The sequence below is a fragment of the Madurella fahalii genome (assembly GCF_045866475.1).
Source record: "Madurella fahalii IFM 68171 DNA, scaffold_1, whole genome shotgun sequence".
NCBI classification, from domain to species: domain Eukaryota; kingdom Fungi; phylum Ascomycota; class Sordariomycetes; order Sordariales; genus Madurella; species Madurella fahalii.
In genome coordinates, this window is record NW_027263971.1 from 3,435,866 (window position 1) to 3,451,279 (window position 15,414).

Below are 15,414 nucleotides of genomic sequence, written 5' to 3' on the forward strand. Positions count from 1 at the left end.
ACGCGCCCCACCGAGTTATGTGTCAACAATCGATGATGCCGTGGTTCCCGCCCTCACCTACCTATCAACTAACCAGAGTTGAAGTAGCAAGCTAGCTGCCGAGCTCCCTTATTACTTAGTTGACGGGCCGCTCTGCCCCCCCCCCTCCCCCTCTCTCTGTCTCTCTCTCTCTCTCTCTCTCTCTCGCGTTTGCTACAATCCCCCTCTCTCTGCTTTCCTCTTTGCTTTCCCTGGCGCCCCGGCACCTTGTTACCAGACACCTAAAATGCACCGTCTAACCTGACGATTCCGCCCTCCCTTCCCTGCTTCCTCTACCCCCCTCTCTAACGCATATCAGAGCAAACCACCCGCGCCACACTGCACGTGCCTAAACCAACCAGCCAGCCAGCCAGACAGACAGCCTTAGCGACGGCGCAGAGGGACGAAGCCAAAGACCTACTCCTCCTCGTCCCTGTACCGCAGCGGCTTCTGCCTCTTGCGCGCCGATCGGTCGACCATGCTCTCCTCTTCGTCGTCGTCGCCGTCGTCGTAGCTCGCACCTCGTGTGCCGCTTCCTGTTCCTGTTCCCGCACTGCTCCCGCCGCGGCTGTGTCCTCCCATTCCTGAGCTGCTCCCGCCGCGGAGACCACGTCCGCTGGTGGACGACGCGGCGTCGTCGAAGATGGGCTGGAACGTGTCCTGTCTGTAGGGGCCTACGCTTGCCGCTGGGGTTGTGGCTGTGGTGGAGGTTGTTGTTATCGTTGCTGAGGTGGTGGTGGTAGAGGAGGTGGTGGCGGTGGTAGAGGATGTGGCGGCGGCGGTGATGCTGGAAGGGGACTCGGTTTCCAGCTCGGCGGCTTTTCGCTTCCTTCCCGCCGCCCCTAGGGCACCGGGGGGTAGAGAGATGGTGACGATGGCGCTGTTTGGTTTGGGAGAACGGTAGTTCAGGCTTTGGTTGTTGCGCGGCGTGTCCGGCTCGCCGGTTTTGGAGGCGGAGTTGGCGGTTGTAGTGGTCGCGGTGGTCGTGGTGGATTTGCCGCTGCCTTTCGGCGGCGCGCCGGGCGGACGAGGGTGCTTAGGCTTACGTCCTGCGCCAGGACGGGCGCCACCTCGTTTGGACACCTTTTTAACCACAAGGGCGGCGCCATCACTGGTGGCGGGCGTGCTGCCGGCTTGGGCTTCGGAACCGGAGAAGCTCTGCAGGGGGTTTAGCATGCTCGCGTAGGAGCGCTTGAGGGTGCGACGGCGAGTCGGGGTTGTGGGGTTGAGCGGGTTTCCGTTCTGGCCTTGCTGCTGGCTGCTGTTGAGCTCGGTGCGTAGTTGTGAGCCGGGGCTGATATCGTCGCCCGTCTCGGTTGTTGTGGCTGGGGGCTGCGGTTGCTTCTTTTTGCGCCCGGCACCTGGACGTTTGCCACCGCGCTTCTTACGGCGTTTGGGGTTGTGGTCCTCCCAGTCGTCACCCACGTCGTCGTCATCGACCGGAGCCAGATCTTGCAGCCAGTCATCACGCAGCCAGGGGTCTTCGTCGTCCTCGCGTCCATCTGGGGCGAAGTCGATGCCCTCCCCGTTCGCCTTGGACGTCGTCTTGCGCGCGGTGCCACGCTGCGCGCCGCCTTTGCGCTTCTGCCCGGTGGCGTTCTTATTCGCGTCGGCCGACCTTTCATTGCGTTCGACGAGCTTCTTCGTCAGGTTGGGGAAATTGTCGCCATAGTTGAAGAATAGCTCTTCGCCGGCCTTGATGTCGCGGAGGGCCGAGAACTTAATACGGAACTCGTGGTTGACGTACATGATCTTTGGCATGATGTTGCACGCCTCGGATGCATGGTTGATGTATCGGCTGAGATTGCCGTACATGGCAGCATCGACCCAGATGCCCTCTTGCTCGAGCAAGGTGAATAGGTACGAGACTTTGTTCTCCTCGTCAAAGACATCGCCGCGGCGGTGCTCACGGCGCACGCCTTCATCGTGACTAATAAGCTCGCCAGTGTATTCGATGACAAACTCGTCTTGGGCAATGTCTTCGGCAGCGAAAAGACCGTACCCGCAACACTCGAGCTGTGACTTGCCAAGAAGGACCGTCTTGGCTGCACCGCGCTGCAAGGCGACGTTCTGGCATCCGGTGGAGTGAAGCTGCTCGTCGTACGCATTCTCGGGGTCGGCCCTCTCCTTCGCACCGCACCCCCTGCAGAGGACAGGATCGCACTCTCGGTTGAGCTGCACACAGATACATGGTCTCCCTTCCTTTTGCCGTTGAAGACACGTCTTGCCGGACGAATGGCAAGCGCATCCCGTGAACTTGAGTGCGCACTCTTCTGCTGTGCATAGACAGAAGCGCTCGCAAAGCACGGGATGAGAGCCGGCCGAGGCGCACGGGCATCCATTGGCCGCTGTACATGGGCCGTCGTGGTGGCACGGTGCGTAGAGTTCACGCACCGCATGCTCGTGAGTGATGGTAGCATCCTGCCAGTCGCCCAGGAGCTGCTTCTTCTTGCGGTCATACCAGGATAAAGGTTTGGGCCTTGGCGGCTCAGCGCGCGGCTCGATTGGAGGCAGCGTGAGGTCCAACTCCTTGAACTTGCGATGCACGTCCCAGCAGGGCCGGCCCAGCACTGCACCCACAAAACACTGGGCTTTCAGCGACGAGCTATAGCCGACTGTCGCAAACACCCACTCAAGCACGCTGACCTCGTTCTCAGTCCATGGCTCGACGGCCTGGTTGGGATTGCCGGTATCGTAGCTTCGGTAGCACTGGTTTCTGCACGGTTGATGTGTCGGCCGGTTGGCCATGCCGTCAGATTGGCTGTTTTTCTGGGCTTCAACCTGGGCTGCCCACTTCTCTCTCAGTGTCGGCGCAAGTCCCCCTATTTCTTCGAGCGAGAAGCACCGTTTCTGGTTATCACGCTCAATCTCGCCGTGTTCACAGTCATGGCTGAAACAGATCAGGCATCCTAGAGTCGAGTAGCTCCCTAGCGACTCTATAGTCTTTTGCATAAGGGCCTCGTCGCGAGGCTTTTGAGCGCTTGGCACTTCTTTAGCCCGTTTGTTGTCCAGGATGGGTTCGACCGACTTGTCGAGCATGAGGACGTCGCGCAGACTCACGCGCCTCAGCACAATCTTATCATTGTTGAAGACGCGATCAAAGGCTTCTGTGAAAATCTTGGCGCCTCTCCTTGCATGAGGGGAGCCAATGTCGGCGCTATGCGTGCCGAGCAGGCTGGACTTTTGCTGCGGCGTGATAGTATTATCATTTTCTGGTTGTGTTGCCATGTACCGGATGAGAGTGGACTTTGTGCAGCCATCGATCGCCAGTTTGCGCAGCCATGGCTCAAGATACGTCGACAGCGTGGCGGCGTATTCGTTCTGGGCCCTCTTGGCCAACCTCTGGGTCCGGTTTTGAGTCTGGAAGCCAGACTTGCTGTCCAGGTTCTCGAGGTCAATGAGCCAGTTGCTGTACTTCTTTTCCTCCGCCGAGTTGGGGTCCACATCGCGGAGATGAGGAACAAAGTTCAGCATCGAGTTGGGTGCAAGAACATTCTTGCGGATTTCCACGTGATGGAATCTGTACCCTGGGACAGCCTCCCTATCCGGCTTGATGGGGACGACAGGGTAGAGGAAGCGGCGGCCGTTGCCTTTTGATTTGCCATATTCCCCGCTGTGTTGCTGCTCTAGCAATCAGATTTGCATGACGAGGGCGGCACGGCCAACATGGCTCGGGCGTAACTTACCTTGAACTTCACCGCCATCGTCTCTAGGTCAGGCGGCGGAGTGCTGCTACTATCAATAGCAATAGATTGCATTGAAGCAAAAACATCGACTGTGCTATGATGTCTCGGCCGGGGCACCTTCTTGTCGGCTTCCTCAAGCGCAAAGTTGACCAGGCGGGCGTGACCTTGGCCAACATCCTCGGCAAGAGCGGCGAGAGCGTCGGCGACTTTCTCGACCGTCCATTCCATTCGCTTGGGAGTCTGGGTGCTGGGCGTCTGACGGCCTCTGGATGATCGGCCTGATGATTCCGGAGTGGGATGCTGGTGTAATTGTGGCTGGGCTGGGGGTTTGGTGCTGGGAGGAGGCGATTGCGAGTCTCGAATCTCATCCCGTGTAGAGAAGCGAGGCGGTCTAGAAGGGGTTCCATCAGCCGCTCGGGCTGTGGACCTGGCCGCAGGCGATACGTTAGGTGTCGGCCTGTGCGAAGGGGTCGGCGCTCTACTCGACTTTGAAGGCGGAGCCGAGTTGCGCCGCTGCGATCGTCGCTCCAAGGGCGATGGCTGCTGCGCACGGATGGAATCGGGATTTCCGACTACGGTGGTTGCAGCAACCACGACCTCGTCGGCAGTCAAGCCGTCCTCGGACGAGGTATCCATGGTGAGGTCGACAACATTGTCGTCGATGGAGGACATTGGTCCCTTGCCCATCTCTTATTTCGATCCAGGGGTTCTACCGTTGGCGCATCAAACGGCGCAACCCCCCGGACAAGATCCCGTGGCGTGCTTCTTGTCTACTGGGAATTGTCGTCGTGGCCGGAAGACGGGTGTCGACCAAGACGATGAATGGCGGGAGCCTCTGAATTCAATTGGTTACGCCTCGTGGGCAACCGTCACCCGCATGGCTCCTATTTGGCAGTCACGGTAAGATGACAAACTGTGTCGATGGTCTGCCGACTGCCGACTGCCGTGATGCCGAGATTCCTTGTTGTCGGCCTGGTTCTGGCGATGGTCATGAAGGCTGAATTGCAGCTGAGACGCGATGAGTGAAGCGACGCGATTTCTCGGCCCCACCAAGCCGAAAAATGACAGCGCACGGGCCACGTTATTTTTCAGTCTGACAGGGGTCTTCCGCAAGCAAAGGAGGGCAAGAGCCTTTGTTTGGAGTTGACCCGGTGGCTGGTCGGCACTGGCATTGCAAACGCTCTTGGATTGACGCTTTATGTCGTCCGATTAATAAGTGAAGTTGAGCACGGCAGTAGATACCAGCCATCGCCAACCACGCACGTGACCAGAGGACCGCTATTCCCCATCCAGCGTCGCTCACTTCACCCACTTTACATTGCACAGATTCAGTGATGTCTGGCTTATTGAATTCACAGAGACTGAATGCTCTGATTGATGGATGCCGCCAGCTGTTCGCTTTTTCAAACACCTCATAATCGGTAAGGGTACGTTATGTAGAGGTTGTTCATTCCTTGACCTTCGCCTCTAGATTAGGTTGGTTGTTCTGTCTGGTTCCGTGTTCAAGAACCGGTCCTTTATCGTGATCGAGGATGTCAGCCAAGTCCCACCCTCGTGCGATCGGTTAAGGAGAAAAGACCTTTTATTGAAAAAAAAAAAAAAAAAAAAAATTAAATAAATAAATAAAAATAACTGGAAAATAAGGGATATGCGTAGCACCAAAGTGAAGCCATGCTTTGATACTAGTGTACAGTAGAGGTAAATATTTTAGCTACTGAAATGGACCCAGCGGTTGTCAGGGCTCCCAAGCTATTCCCCCCCCCTGTTGCAATTCCACATCAACACGTGTTGGGCACCATTTTGTGGGCAGATGCTAAAGAGGCAGCGGTCCTAGACCACAAACAGCCTGGGCGCTGCCGCAGCGTCGCACACCGACGTCATTTACTGGACTGTCGCCGCCGCACACTCACCGTCGCACATAAACGATGCCTGGTCCGTTTCTTGGGAGGTTCCCTGCTCCCGGTGCAACCCCTTTGTTTCGCGAACCCCCGAGCAACTTGAACCCAAAATCTTCAAAGCTTTACGCAGAAAACCTTACGCTACTCGGATTTCTCCCCCGCGCAATTGAGTTGAAGCAAGCTACATCCAACATCCATCGTCACGCAGCGCCAAGCCAAAACAAAACGATCGATCATTCCCCCCGTCACCAGTGACCCGGTTGTCGCAATGCATCGGACATATTCTATGCGCGCCACGCGGGCGCCAACCGCGTCACAGATTCAGGTACCGGGAGAGAGATTTGCACTCAGTGATTGATGGTTCAGGTCTGACAAGTCGGGAACAGAATCCGCCGCCGCCGCCGTCGAGCACGAAATCGCATCGCCTCTTCGGCCGAGGTGGAATCGGTGAGCTGCACCCGGTCTCCTACCCTGCAAGCTTGCTATCGTGATTCGAAATCTTTTTTTGGGCGCGGCACTCATTGTTGGGGTGGTTAACAGGAGGATTAGGACATGCTCTGCGACGAAACACGGCCGGCGCCTTCGGGCCCGACCTCGCAAAGAAACTGTCGCAACTCGTCAAGATGGAGAAGAACGTTATGCGAAGTCTAGAATTGGTGGCCAAGGAGCGAATGGAAGTTGCCGTACGTTTGCACAGTCGCCCACGCTGTTCAGGTCGAGCGGTAGCTAATAAGACTTTTCACAGCAACAACTGTCAATCTGGGGCGAGGCCTGCGACGAGGATGTCTCCGATGTCACAGACAAATTGGGCGTTCTGCTATATGAGATTGGCGAGCTCGAGGACCAATACGTCGACAGATACGACCAGTACCGCATCACTATGAAGAGTATTAGGAATATAGAAGCTTCGGTGCAACCCAGCAGAGACAGTACGTCTCCAAATCTCCTTCCAACAACCCCCGTCCCATGCTAACCTCCCGCGAACAGGAAAGCAAAAAATCACCGACCAGATCGCCCAGCTAAAGTACAAGGAACCCAACTCGCCGCGCATCGTCGTGCTCGAGCAGGAACTGGTCCGCGCCGAAGCCGAGTCCCTCGTGGCTGAAGCCCAGTTGTCCAACATCACGCGCGAGAAGATCAAGGCCGCCTACACGTACCAGTTCGACGCGCTGCGCGAGCACTGCGAAAAGGTGGCCATCATCGCCGGCTACGGCAAGCACCTGCTCGAGCTGATCGACGACACGCCCGTGACGCCCGGCGAGACGCGCGCCGCCTACGACGGCTACGAGGCCTCCAAAGCCATCATCCAGGACTGTGAGGACGCTCTGACCAACTGGGTCACGCAGAACGCCGCCGTGTCGGCCAAGCTCTCGACCCGCGCCCGCACCCTGTCGCAGCGCCGGCGGAACGGCATCCGGGCGCGCAGCGAGGGCCAGCATGCGCAGCTGGGCGGCCTCGGCCACGACCTGTCGGCGCAGGACGCCCCGCTGAACGATCGGGACCAGTGGATCCCCGCGGGGTCGCATCATAAGGAGGAGGGGTATGGGGATGAGGGGGAGGAGGAGGAAGAGGAGGATGAGATGGATGCGCCGAGCCATTCGGTGGTGGATAGTGAGACGTTGAATGGGGAGGGCAGTAGGGGACGGAATCAGGATCCGATTGTTGCTTAGCATGGGGGCCTTTTGAGAGGGGAAAGGCTTCAGGCGATCCGTTGCGTACGTTTCTTGACGATGGTTACGATGACGACAGCGACAGTGGGTAACAAGGGATCGAGTTGGAAGTTTCGGGACACACATACATACACACGTACTCCGCACGCACGCACGCACAAAGATCTCTTTTCTTGCGGGATGGGTGGGCTGGTTTCTCTACTTTGCTAGAAACGGCGAGCCCTCTCTCTCACGAACACCGATTGCAGCGTAATTTGGTAATGACTGAACGGCACATACGGGTGGACGGTGGATTTGGTTTGATGGATGGTTCTTGGGCGAGCGAGCGAGCGAAAGGAAGGGTCGGGAATGGCAATCGGCGACTTTGGGAGCGAGGGGGTTGCCGCAACTGCACGCGTTTCGTGCAATTACTCGTGGTGTCGACTCCCTTGTGCACATGATATATTTATCTGTTTTCGGCCGGATTCTTTTGCCATTGTCCCTGTTTATCGGTGACGCGGTACCGGTGGCATGTCACTTACAATTGTGATATCAATATTTAAGCTCCTACCAGATTAACACGCTCAACCAACCTCTACCCCGACGCAACTCCTTTCCCCGCTCCTATCCCCTGTTTCCCGGGCCCTTGCAATCCCTGAACTTTGAATGCTCGCCCTCGCCTCTGGCTCGCAAACTCCTCTAACTCAATCCGCGCGACATAGCGGCCCGGCACCACCACCAGCCCGAGATACCGTGAGGTCATGTCCAGTTTGACCTTGCCCGTGTTATTCGGGTCTGCCCCACCCGCTACTGCTTCGGATATTTGCTGGGAAGTTGGGTGGCGGTATTCGTAGGTGTGTTGGAGGATGAGATTGCTTTCCTTGGCTTCGGTTTAGGAGGTACGAATGAGACGGAGTTTAGGAGTTGGAGGGACTCACTGAGTCGGTACACTTGAAAGTGCCCCAGAACATGCGTGAGTCGGTTGTGGTTACACGGAGGTTCTTATTGAGGATGGAGCGGAGGAAGCCTGCCGCGGCTTGTTTTTGTTGTTGCTGTTCCGGGGTTGGTGGTGGTGATGAGGATGACGGGGGGTCGAGGTCGGTGTTCTTCATGATTACTTCCGATTTCGGGGTTCTGTCAGTCAAGGATTCTCTAGTTTAGGTGATGTCGTCCCCTCACTCTCTCTTGGTGTGAGAGCCAAAGTTAACTGAGTGGCCTTAGGTAAGCGGGAGCGGGACCGTGAGGTAAAGTTTACAATCGAGGCTAGCTTTCCGTCGCCGAGAAAGGATGCCGAGGTCTATGGAATGTTATTTGGAACTTCGAACGGGGGCGTTGTGTGACCCTATGACGGTTGGTTGCGTTCAAAGCCGCCGTCTCTCGATCTGCAGTTTCATGGCTGTTCTCAGTGAAATCATAATCTCGATGCAATATTCGATAATTATGCATTTGACAGACAGGATCCCAGACGTCAGAGATAAATAGCCAATCGATAAGCAGAAAGATAACGATAACGGCAGGCAGCCGAGCAGGGTTCACATTAAGAGCAGTCATCAAGTGAAAGCGGGTGAAGGTGAACCGATTTCCCAAACCTCATCCTCTCAAGTCGCCGCCCACGGCGCCCTCAAAATCAAAGGGCTGCAGCTGGGATTCCTGAGGAACCTTCCGGTTTTGTTTCTCGATAGTCAAGCGGCTAGACTCGAGCCTCTTCAATGAAACCGCTTCTGCTGGACTTGGCGGCTCGCAGCAGGGTCCCTTGAGTCCCTTGTCGCGCCATCTCATCACCTAGACCGCTATCATGGGTGTCCAAGGCTTGTGGACTGTCCTGCATCCTTGCGCACGTCCCACCAACCTCTCGACGCTCAACCGCAAGCGCCTCGCCATCGACGCCTCCATCTGGATTTACCAGTTTCTCAAGGCAGTCCGCGACAAGGAGGGCAACGCCCTGCGCAACAGCCATGTCGTCGGCTTCTTCCGCCGTATTTGCAAGCTCCTATGGTACGGCGTGAAACCGGTCTTTGTCTTTGATGGCGGCGCTCCCGCCCTGAAGCGGGCCACGCTCCAGGGCCGCCGAAGGAGGCGCGAGGGCCGTCGAGAGGATGCCACGCGCACGGCCGGGAAGCTTCTTGCCGTTCAAATGCAACGCATTGCCGAGGAGGAGGAAGAAAAGCGCAGGAGGCGCGCAGAAGCCGCGTCGACCGCAGCTGCGAGAGAAGTCGAAGAAGAGCACGAAGAGTTGCCCAGCATGGACCAGATTGTGTATGCGGACGAACTCGGCATGTCTAAACAGGAGCGCCAAAAGAACCGGCGTTTTCGCAAACAAGATGCCTACCATCTGCCGGAGTTAGAGAATGGCATCGAAGCCATGGGCAAGCCAAATGATCCACGCATCATGAGCGTCGAGGAGCTGGAAGAATATGCCAGGCAATTCAATAACGGCGAGGACATCAATCTCTACGACTTCAGCAAGATCGATTTCGACGGAGAGTTCTTCAAGAGCCTGCCACCTGCTGACCGGTACAATATTTTGAATGCTGCCAGGATACGGAGCCGACTGAGGATGGGTCTGAGCAAAGACCAGCTGGACGACATGTTTCCGGATCGCATGGCGTTCTCGAGGTTCCAGATCGAGAGAGTCAAGGAGAGGAATCACCTCACACAACGCCTGATGTATGAGTTGGGAATGGCTGGCACCGACTTGACCATCGGCGTCAACCGCGTTGCTGGCGAAAAGAACCGCGAGTATATCCTTGTCAGGAACGAAGGTGCTGAGGGAGGCTGGGCTTTGGGTGTCGTCAGCAAGGAGAAGGATAGAGGGCAGATCCACAAGCCCATCGATGTTGACGCGCTTGATTTTCAATACCAAGGAAAAGACGACGAGGACGAGTGGGAGGATGAAGAGTTTGAGGACGTCCCGATTGAGGGCCTGAACAGGCTACCCAAGCCCAGAGACACAAATTATGCCGCCTATCAACGAGCACAGAACCTAGGTCCAACTCGGCAGCAGTTGTACGACTCGCGCCAAGCGGAAAGAGATGATGCAGACGAGCCTCTATTCATTGAAAATGAGAACGATGCCGGGCTTCGGGGAGATGATGCCATTCAAGCCGACGAAGATGAGGACCTCAACCGTGCCATCGCGTTGTCATTACAAAACCAGCATGGTGTTGGAATGCGGGAACGAGCGGAAGACGACGAAGAGCTCGAGGATGTAGCGGCCCCCGAGTGGACCCAGAAAGCAGTAGAGGCGCCAAAACCCATCACGAGCACCAGTGGCCAGATGGTCGCACACATTGTGAATAACAGAGCCAGCGCTGCGGTACCCAGACGCAGGGACAGCGAGAGCAGCGATAGCGAAGTCGATTTCCAGTCTGCTTTGGCGGCCGCTAGGAAGAAGCAACCGGGGCCGAAACCAGCACCTGTCAGACCGAATGTCAAGAGCCCCTTTGACGGACCACTTCCATTTGAGAAGCTTGATTGGCAAAACGCGTTTGGTGGAAAGGCGGCGTCCTCAGCAGCAGAGAAGCAAGAGAAGCCCCTGGAAGCTGAGAACGGTGACTTGGAGGCTGTATCCGACGATGAAGCTGGAGGGTTTGAAAGAGAGCCATCCGAGGCTGATCTTCTGCCGAAGAGCAAAGACGGCGCACCCCTCCCGTTACCGCCGTGGCTAACGGACAATACGGATATTCGAGATTCTATAAGGAAACAGCAGGAGCTAAACCGACTGATGGAGCAAGAGGATGAGGAAATGGCCATGGATGAAGATCTGCTGCTCGTTCGGCGAGAGGATGATGATGTTATCGAAATTCAGTCTTCGAGCAGCGATGACAGCGATATTGAGATCCTTGATGTCCCGCCGACCGTCAACCTATCTTTTACAAAAGAGCCGGGAGCTAGCCTCCCCTCACTGGAGGATGACACTGCAAAGGAGAGTTCGTCACATCCCCTCCAGAATACCGCGGCGGAGGCTCCCGTCACCTCCTTGGACCCCGGAGTTGAGGCCCGCCCAGCTATTCAGTTATCTGTAGATATGGAGGCAGACAAAGCGCTCCGGCCCGAATCAGTGACGATGGGCTCGTCTCCAGAAGACATCGAGGAGGAGGAAGCGGAGTTTGAGGACGTGATTTTGCCCGTCCAACCAGCACAACCCGCCGAAGAACACGCGGACGATACTGAGATATCTGAACCTGCTCGAATCGAAGCAGAGCTTTTCGGCGACAGCACACCTCCCCCAGCGCAGCAAATAAGAACCGAAGGCTTAGCCCTACCACACGGGGACTCGGCTGTTGATCCAGACGCTCCCGGCCCAGAGGAGTTTGACGACTTCAGCGACCCGGAAGAAGACGAACTCCTCGCACAGATGGCCGAGGAAGCTGAAGAACACGCACGCTTCGCCAGCCAGCTCAACAACAAGTCCCAGCTTGAGAATCAGGAGGCCTATGAACGAGAATTACGAGCCCTTCGCAACCAGCAAAAGAAAGATCGCCGCGACGCAGACGAGGTCACACAGATTATGGTGACCGAGTGCCAGGCTCTCCTGCGCCTCTTCGGGATCCCGTATATGACAGCGCCTATGGAAGCGGAGGCGCAGTGCGCCGAATTGGTGCGCCTCAACCTTGTCGACGGCATCGTCACGGACGACTCGGATATTTTCCTCTTTGGCGGTACCCGCGTTTACAAGAACATGTTCAACAGCAACAAGTTTGTTGAATGCTACCTCGCCGACGACCTCGAAAGCGAACTCTCCCTCTCCCGCGAGCAGCTCATCGCCATCGCGCAGCTGCTCGGCTCAGATTATACAGAGGGCCTCGCTGGCGTGGGGCCCGTTACAGCGCTGGAAATCCTGTCCGAATTCCCCGGCAGGGACGGTCTCAACGACTTTAAAGAATGGTGGCAAGACGTGCAGAACCGCGGCCGGCCTAAGGAAGCCGACGCAGCGTCGCCTTTTCGCAGGAAATTCCGCAAGGCTCACGCCACCAAGCTGTTCCTGCCGGTCGGGTTCCCCAGTCCGGCTGTGTTTGATGCCTACCTCCAGCCCGAGGTCGATAGCAACCCCGAGCCGTTCCAGTGGGGCGTCCCAGATCTGGAGGGGCTGCGCCAGTTCCTGATGACGACGATCGGCTGGGGACAGGAACGCACGGATGAGGTGCTGGTGCCGGTCATACGGGATATGAACCGTCGGGATATGGAGGGCACGCAGAGTAATATTACAAGGTATTTTACGGGGAGTGTAGGGACGGGCGTGAAGGAGGCGTTTGCGCCGAGGCAGAGGGGTGACAAAGGGAGTAAGAGGATGGCGGATGCGGTCAGCAGGTTGAAGGCGAAGGCGGGTGGGGGTTTGGGAGGTGCGCCTGTTGTGGCACCAGAAGGGCCGAAGAAAGGAGGAAGGAAGCGGAAGGCGAAAGGGGTGGCTGTGAGTGATGATAGAGAGGGGGAGGAAGAAGGAACTGAGGGGGACGAGGATGAAGATGAGGATGAGGTTGTAGATGCGAGGGATAAAGGTAAGAGGAGGAGGAACGGCGGCAGGAAGTCGAAGGCGTAGGAGCTGTATAGGAAACATAATTAGACGTGCGGTGCCTGTCTTACCTGTGTTGGCCCCATCTCGTTGGCCAGCTATCTTTGCCGATAGCCTGTTGCCCAAGTACAAAGTCATACCTAAGCAATCTGTCTCATGAAGTGGTGGATTACATCAGATGACTTCACCGCGAGGTGTGTATATGATGCTATCGTTCGATGGTTGGGCTTTGTTAATTCACCCCAGGGGCTCCGTGAGAGGTTGGGCCACCAGCAGGGTTGGCATTGCTCAATTCACACTAATAGAGGTTCTTGAACCGTGCTAGTCCGAGCATTCTTTGACATCAACGACATCGACCTAATCTGAGACTATTGTGAAATTGCTAGCTCTCCCAATGAGGGTCACGTTTCTGAGGCCCTTTATGCTTTACAGAGGTCATCCATGTAGTACGTGGTACATGTCTTCATCATCTGAACGAAGTGTGGCTCAATGAGAGCGGTCACTTGATACCCGGTGCGTTCTTTGTAGGTCAAGTGGCCTCATATCACTTTTCGCAGTCTCACATGTTTTGCCAGCAACATAAATGCCCGTCTAGATTCCGACTTCGAAACCACACGGTGATGTATAGAAATAAACCGGCAGAAAAATGGCCTCAGCCACTATGAAACCCAATTTCCTTGCGGCATTGTTGGCCGCGGGCGGCATAGCAAATGGCGCTGTTACTATGATCAGGGCAGCGCTTGAGAGTGAGCAGTTCTGCAACGGAACCGTGGTCAGCGAGAAGGGTAACTTGTACTGCGGGCTGGTTTCGCAGATCGTGTACAAAAATGTTGGTCTCGAAGGCCAGTACAACGAGGTCGTTAGTATGAACCAACAGACTGGGGAGTGCCAGTTCTCTCCCAGAAAGTTCTCAGGTCCGCTGGCACCCTTCAACGAACCGGTAAGCGATCTGGCGGGGTGGAATCTGCGAATAGGTACTGACAAGGTTCGTAGCTATCCCTCCACATCCGTGGACCCATCAACCTGAAGCAGGTAGCCGTGTACATGCTAAGTACTACTGCCAGCGAGTCACAAAAGCGAGTTGAAGGAGCTGTCGGCGGTAACTCCTTGGAGTTGGGGAGTGATAAGCGGCATGGATATCAGCACAGAAAGAATCCAGGGAAGGGAGGGATGAAGGTTCCCAAGGAAGAAGATAAACGCGGCCATCCAACGATCTGGTTGACGACCACTATCAATGGCAAAGCGGAGTCCCGGACCAACAACTACGGAGGTGAGGGCGCGGCAGTAACATCTCTTGGAACCCCTGCTCCCTCGGTTCCTACAAGCGATTGTCAGGCCAGTGGCACACTGAACAAAGCGCGGGTAACATCAACTCAGGCCGCTGATCCCACTAACACCCCGTCGATGCAGTCAGTACCAGATCAAGAGACTGTCACAAAGACCGTGACCGTCACCGCCTTTCCCGCAACCACGGCAGTGCCTGCGTACATCAGTTACCCTAAACATTTGAACTCGTCGGTGGCTACACACACTCCCAGTTTCAGCACAGTATCAGTCACGGCATCAACCATCAACAGGGTCATGGCCACGCCAAGCTTGTCAAGCAGTACGCGCTCAAACTCTGCGTCTTATTCGTCAAGCAGCCCCGGTTCAGGGGATGACCTGACAACGGGCTTCATCCGAATAGCATACTACAACGCCGAGCAGCAAAAAGCCAAAGGGTTAATGTTCCTAGGCAACTACGGAGGTCAAGGCTCAGGGAAATGGACACCGTAAGTGCCCTCCGCCCCCACCCCCCCCCCCCCCCCAGCTCCCTTCTTACCATCCCATCCAAAAATTACCTTCCTGACACACACAAAAAAGAACCTTCGGCAACACCCTCTCCTACCTCAACGCCAACGGCACCGGCGGCGCCTCGTCCCCTACCATCCTCCACGACACCACCCTCCTCTCCGGCCACGAAGCCGTCATCCTCACCAACCAACCGTGCGACTCTTCCTGCGGCTATGTCCAGCCCGGCGCCGTCGCATACAAGGGCTTCCCGACTCCTTCCAAGATGATACTCCTCCTCGACTTCTCCATGCCCCACGACACGAACACGGCCACGGCCACGGCCACAACTCCCTCCCCGCCCTACGACATGCCCGCCATTTGGCTCCTCAACGCCGGCATCCCCTACACGGCCCAGTACCACAAGTGTAACTGCTGGGCGTCGGGCTGCGGCGAGTTGGATGTGTTTGAGGTGCTGACGCCCGGGGAGGAGAGGGCCACGTCGGCGGTGCATATTGGAGGGAGGAAAGTTACGGGGGAGAAGTGTTTTAAGAGGCCGGTGGGTGGGAGAGTTAGGGTGGCGGTGGTGTTTGACGAGGAGAAGAGGAGCGTGGAAGTGCGGGTTTTGGATGGGGGGATGACGGGGTTTGGTGATGCTGCTGGGAGATGGGGGTTTCCGGGGGTGCTGGCTGCAGGGGAGGTGAAGAGGTTGAGGGAGGGGTCTGGGGAGGAAGTGAGGGGTTTGCTTGGTGTTGGAGGTTCTGGGGGTTGAAGGTGAGGTGAGCGATGGTGGTTGAGAGGCTATTTACTACGGGGTTGGGTAAATAGCAGGGACTGGGGGGGGAAACATTTCACTTTACTCGCCTGCGATCGGGATACAA

The 15,414-nt window shown here is 56.6% G+C and overlaps 5 protein-coding genes across 5 annotated transcripts; 3 read left to right on the plus strand and 2 right to left on the minus strand.

Annotated features, from left to right (window-relative positions):
* Nucleotides 1–435: 435 nt before the first annotated feature.
* On the minus strand, nt 436–4,376 carry MFIFM68171_01069 (uncharacterized protein; the record flags this gene model as incomplete). The annotated part of the gene is made up of 2 exons (XM_071056491.1): nt 436–3,639; nt 3,705–4,376. The coding sequence occupies 2 exons, from the start codon at nt 4,374–4,376 to the stop codon at nt 436–438; spliced, it is 3,876 nt and encodes a 1,291-aa protein (XP_070912592.1).
* Nucleotides 4,377–5,870: 1,494 nt separating this feature from the next.
* On the plus strand, nt 5,871–7,272 carry LSP1 (lipid-binding protein; the record flags this gene model as incomplete). The annotated part of the gene is made up of 5 exons (XM_071056492.1): nt 5,871–5,927; nt 5,989–6,049; nt 6,143–6,285; nt 6,348–6,531; nt 6,590–7,272. The coding sequence occupies 5 exons, from the start codon at nt 5,871–5,873 to the stop codon at nt 7,270–7,272; spliced, it is 1,128 nt and encodes a 375-aa protein (XP_070912593.1).
* Nucleotides 7,273–7,846: 574 nt separating this feature from the next.
* Nucleotides 7,847–8,363, minus strand: MFIFM68171_01071 (N-alpha-acetyltransferase 38-B, NatC auxiliary subunit; the record flags this gene model as incomplete). The annotated part of the gene is made up of 2 exons (XM_071056493.1): nt 7,847–8,131; nt 8,190–8,363. The coding sequence occupies 2 exons, from the start codon at nt 8,361–8,363 to the stop codon at nt 7,847–7,849; spliced, it is 459 nt and encodes a 152-aa protein (XP_070912594.1).
* Nucleotides 8,364–9,046: 683 nt separating this feature from the next.
* RAD2 (DNA repair protein rad2) lies at nt 9,047–12,790 on the plus strand (the record flags this gene model as incomplete). The annotated part of the gene is made up of 1 exon (XM_071056494.1): nt 9,047–12,790. The coding sequence occupies one exon, from the start codon at nt 9,047–9,049 to the stop codon at nt 12,788–12,790; it is 3,744 nt and encodes a 1,247-aa protein (XP_070912595.1).
* A 619-nt stretch (nt 12,791–13,409) lies between these two features.
* On the plus strand, nt 13,410–15,305 carry TOS1 (target of Sbf; the record flags this gene model as incomplete). The annotated part of the gene is made up of 3 exons (XM_071056495.1): nt 13,410–13,703; nt 13,757–14,535; nt 14,627–15,305. The coding sequence occupies 3 exons, from the start codon at nt 13,410–13,412 to the stop codon at nt 15,303–15,305; spliced, it is 1,752 nt and encodes a 583-aa protein (XP_070912596.1).
* Between the last annotated feature and the right edge of the window lie 109 nt (nt 15,306–15,414).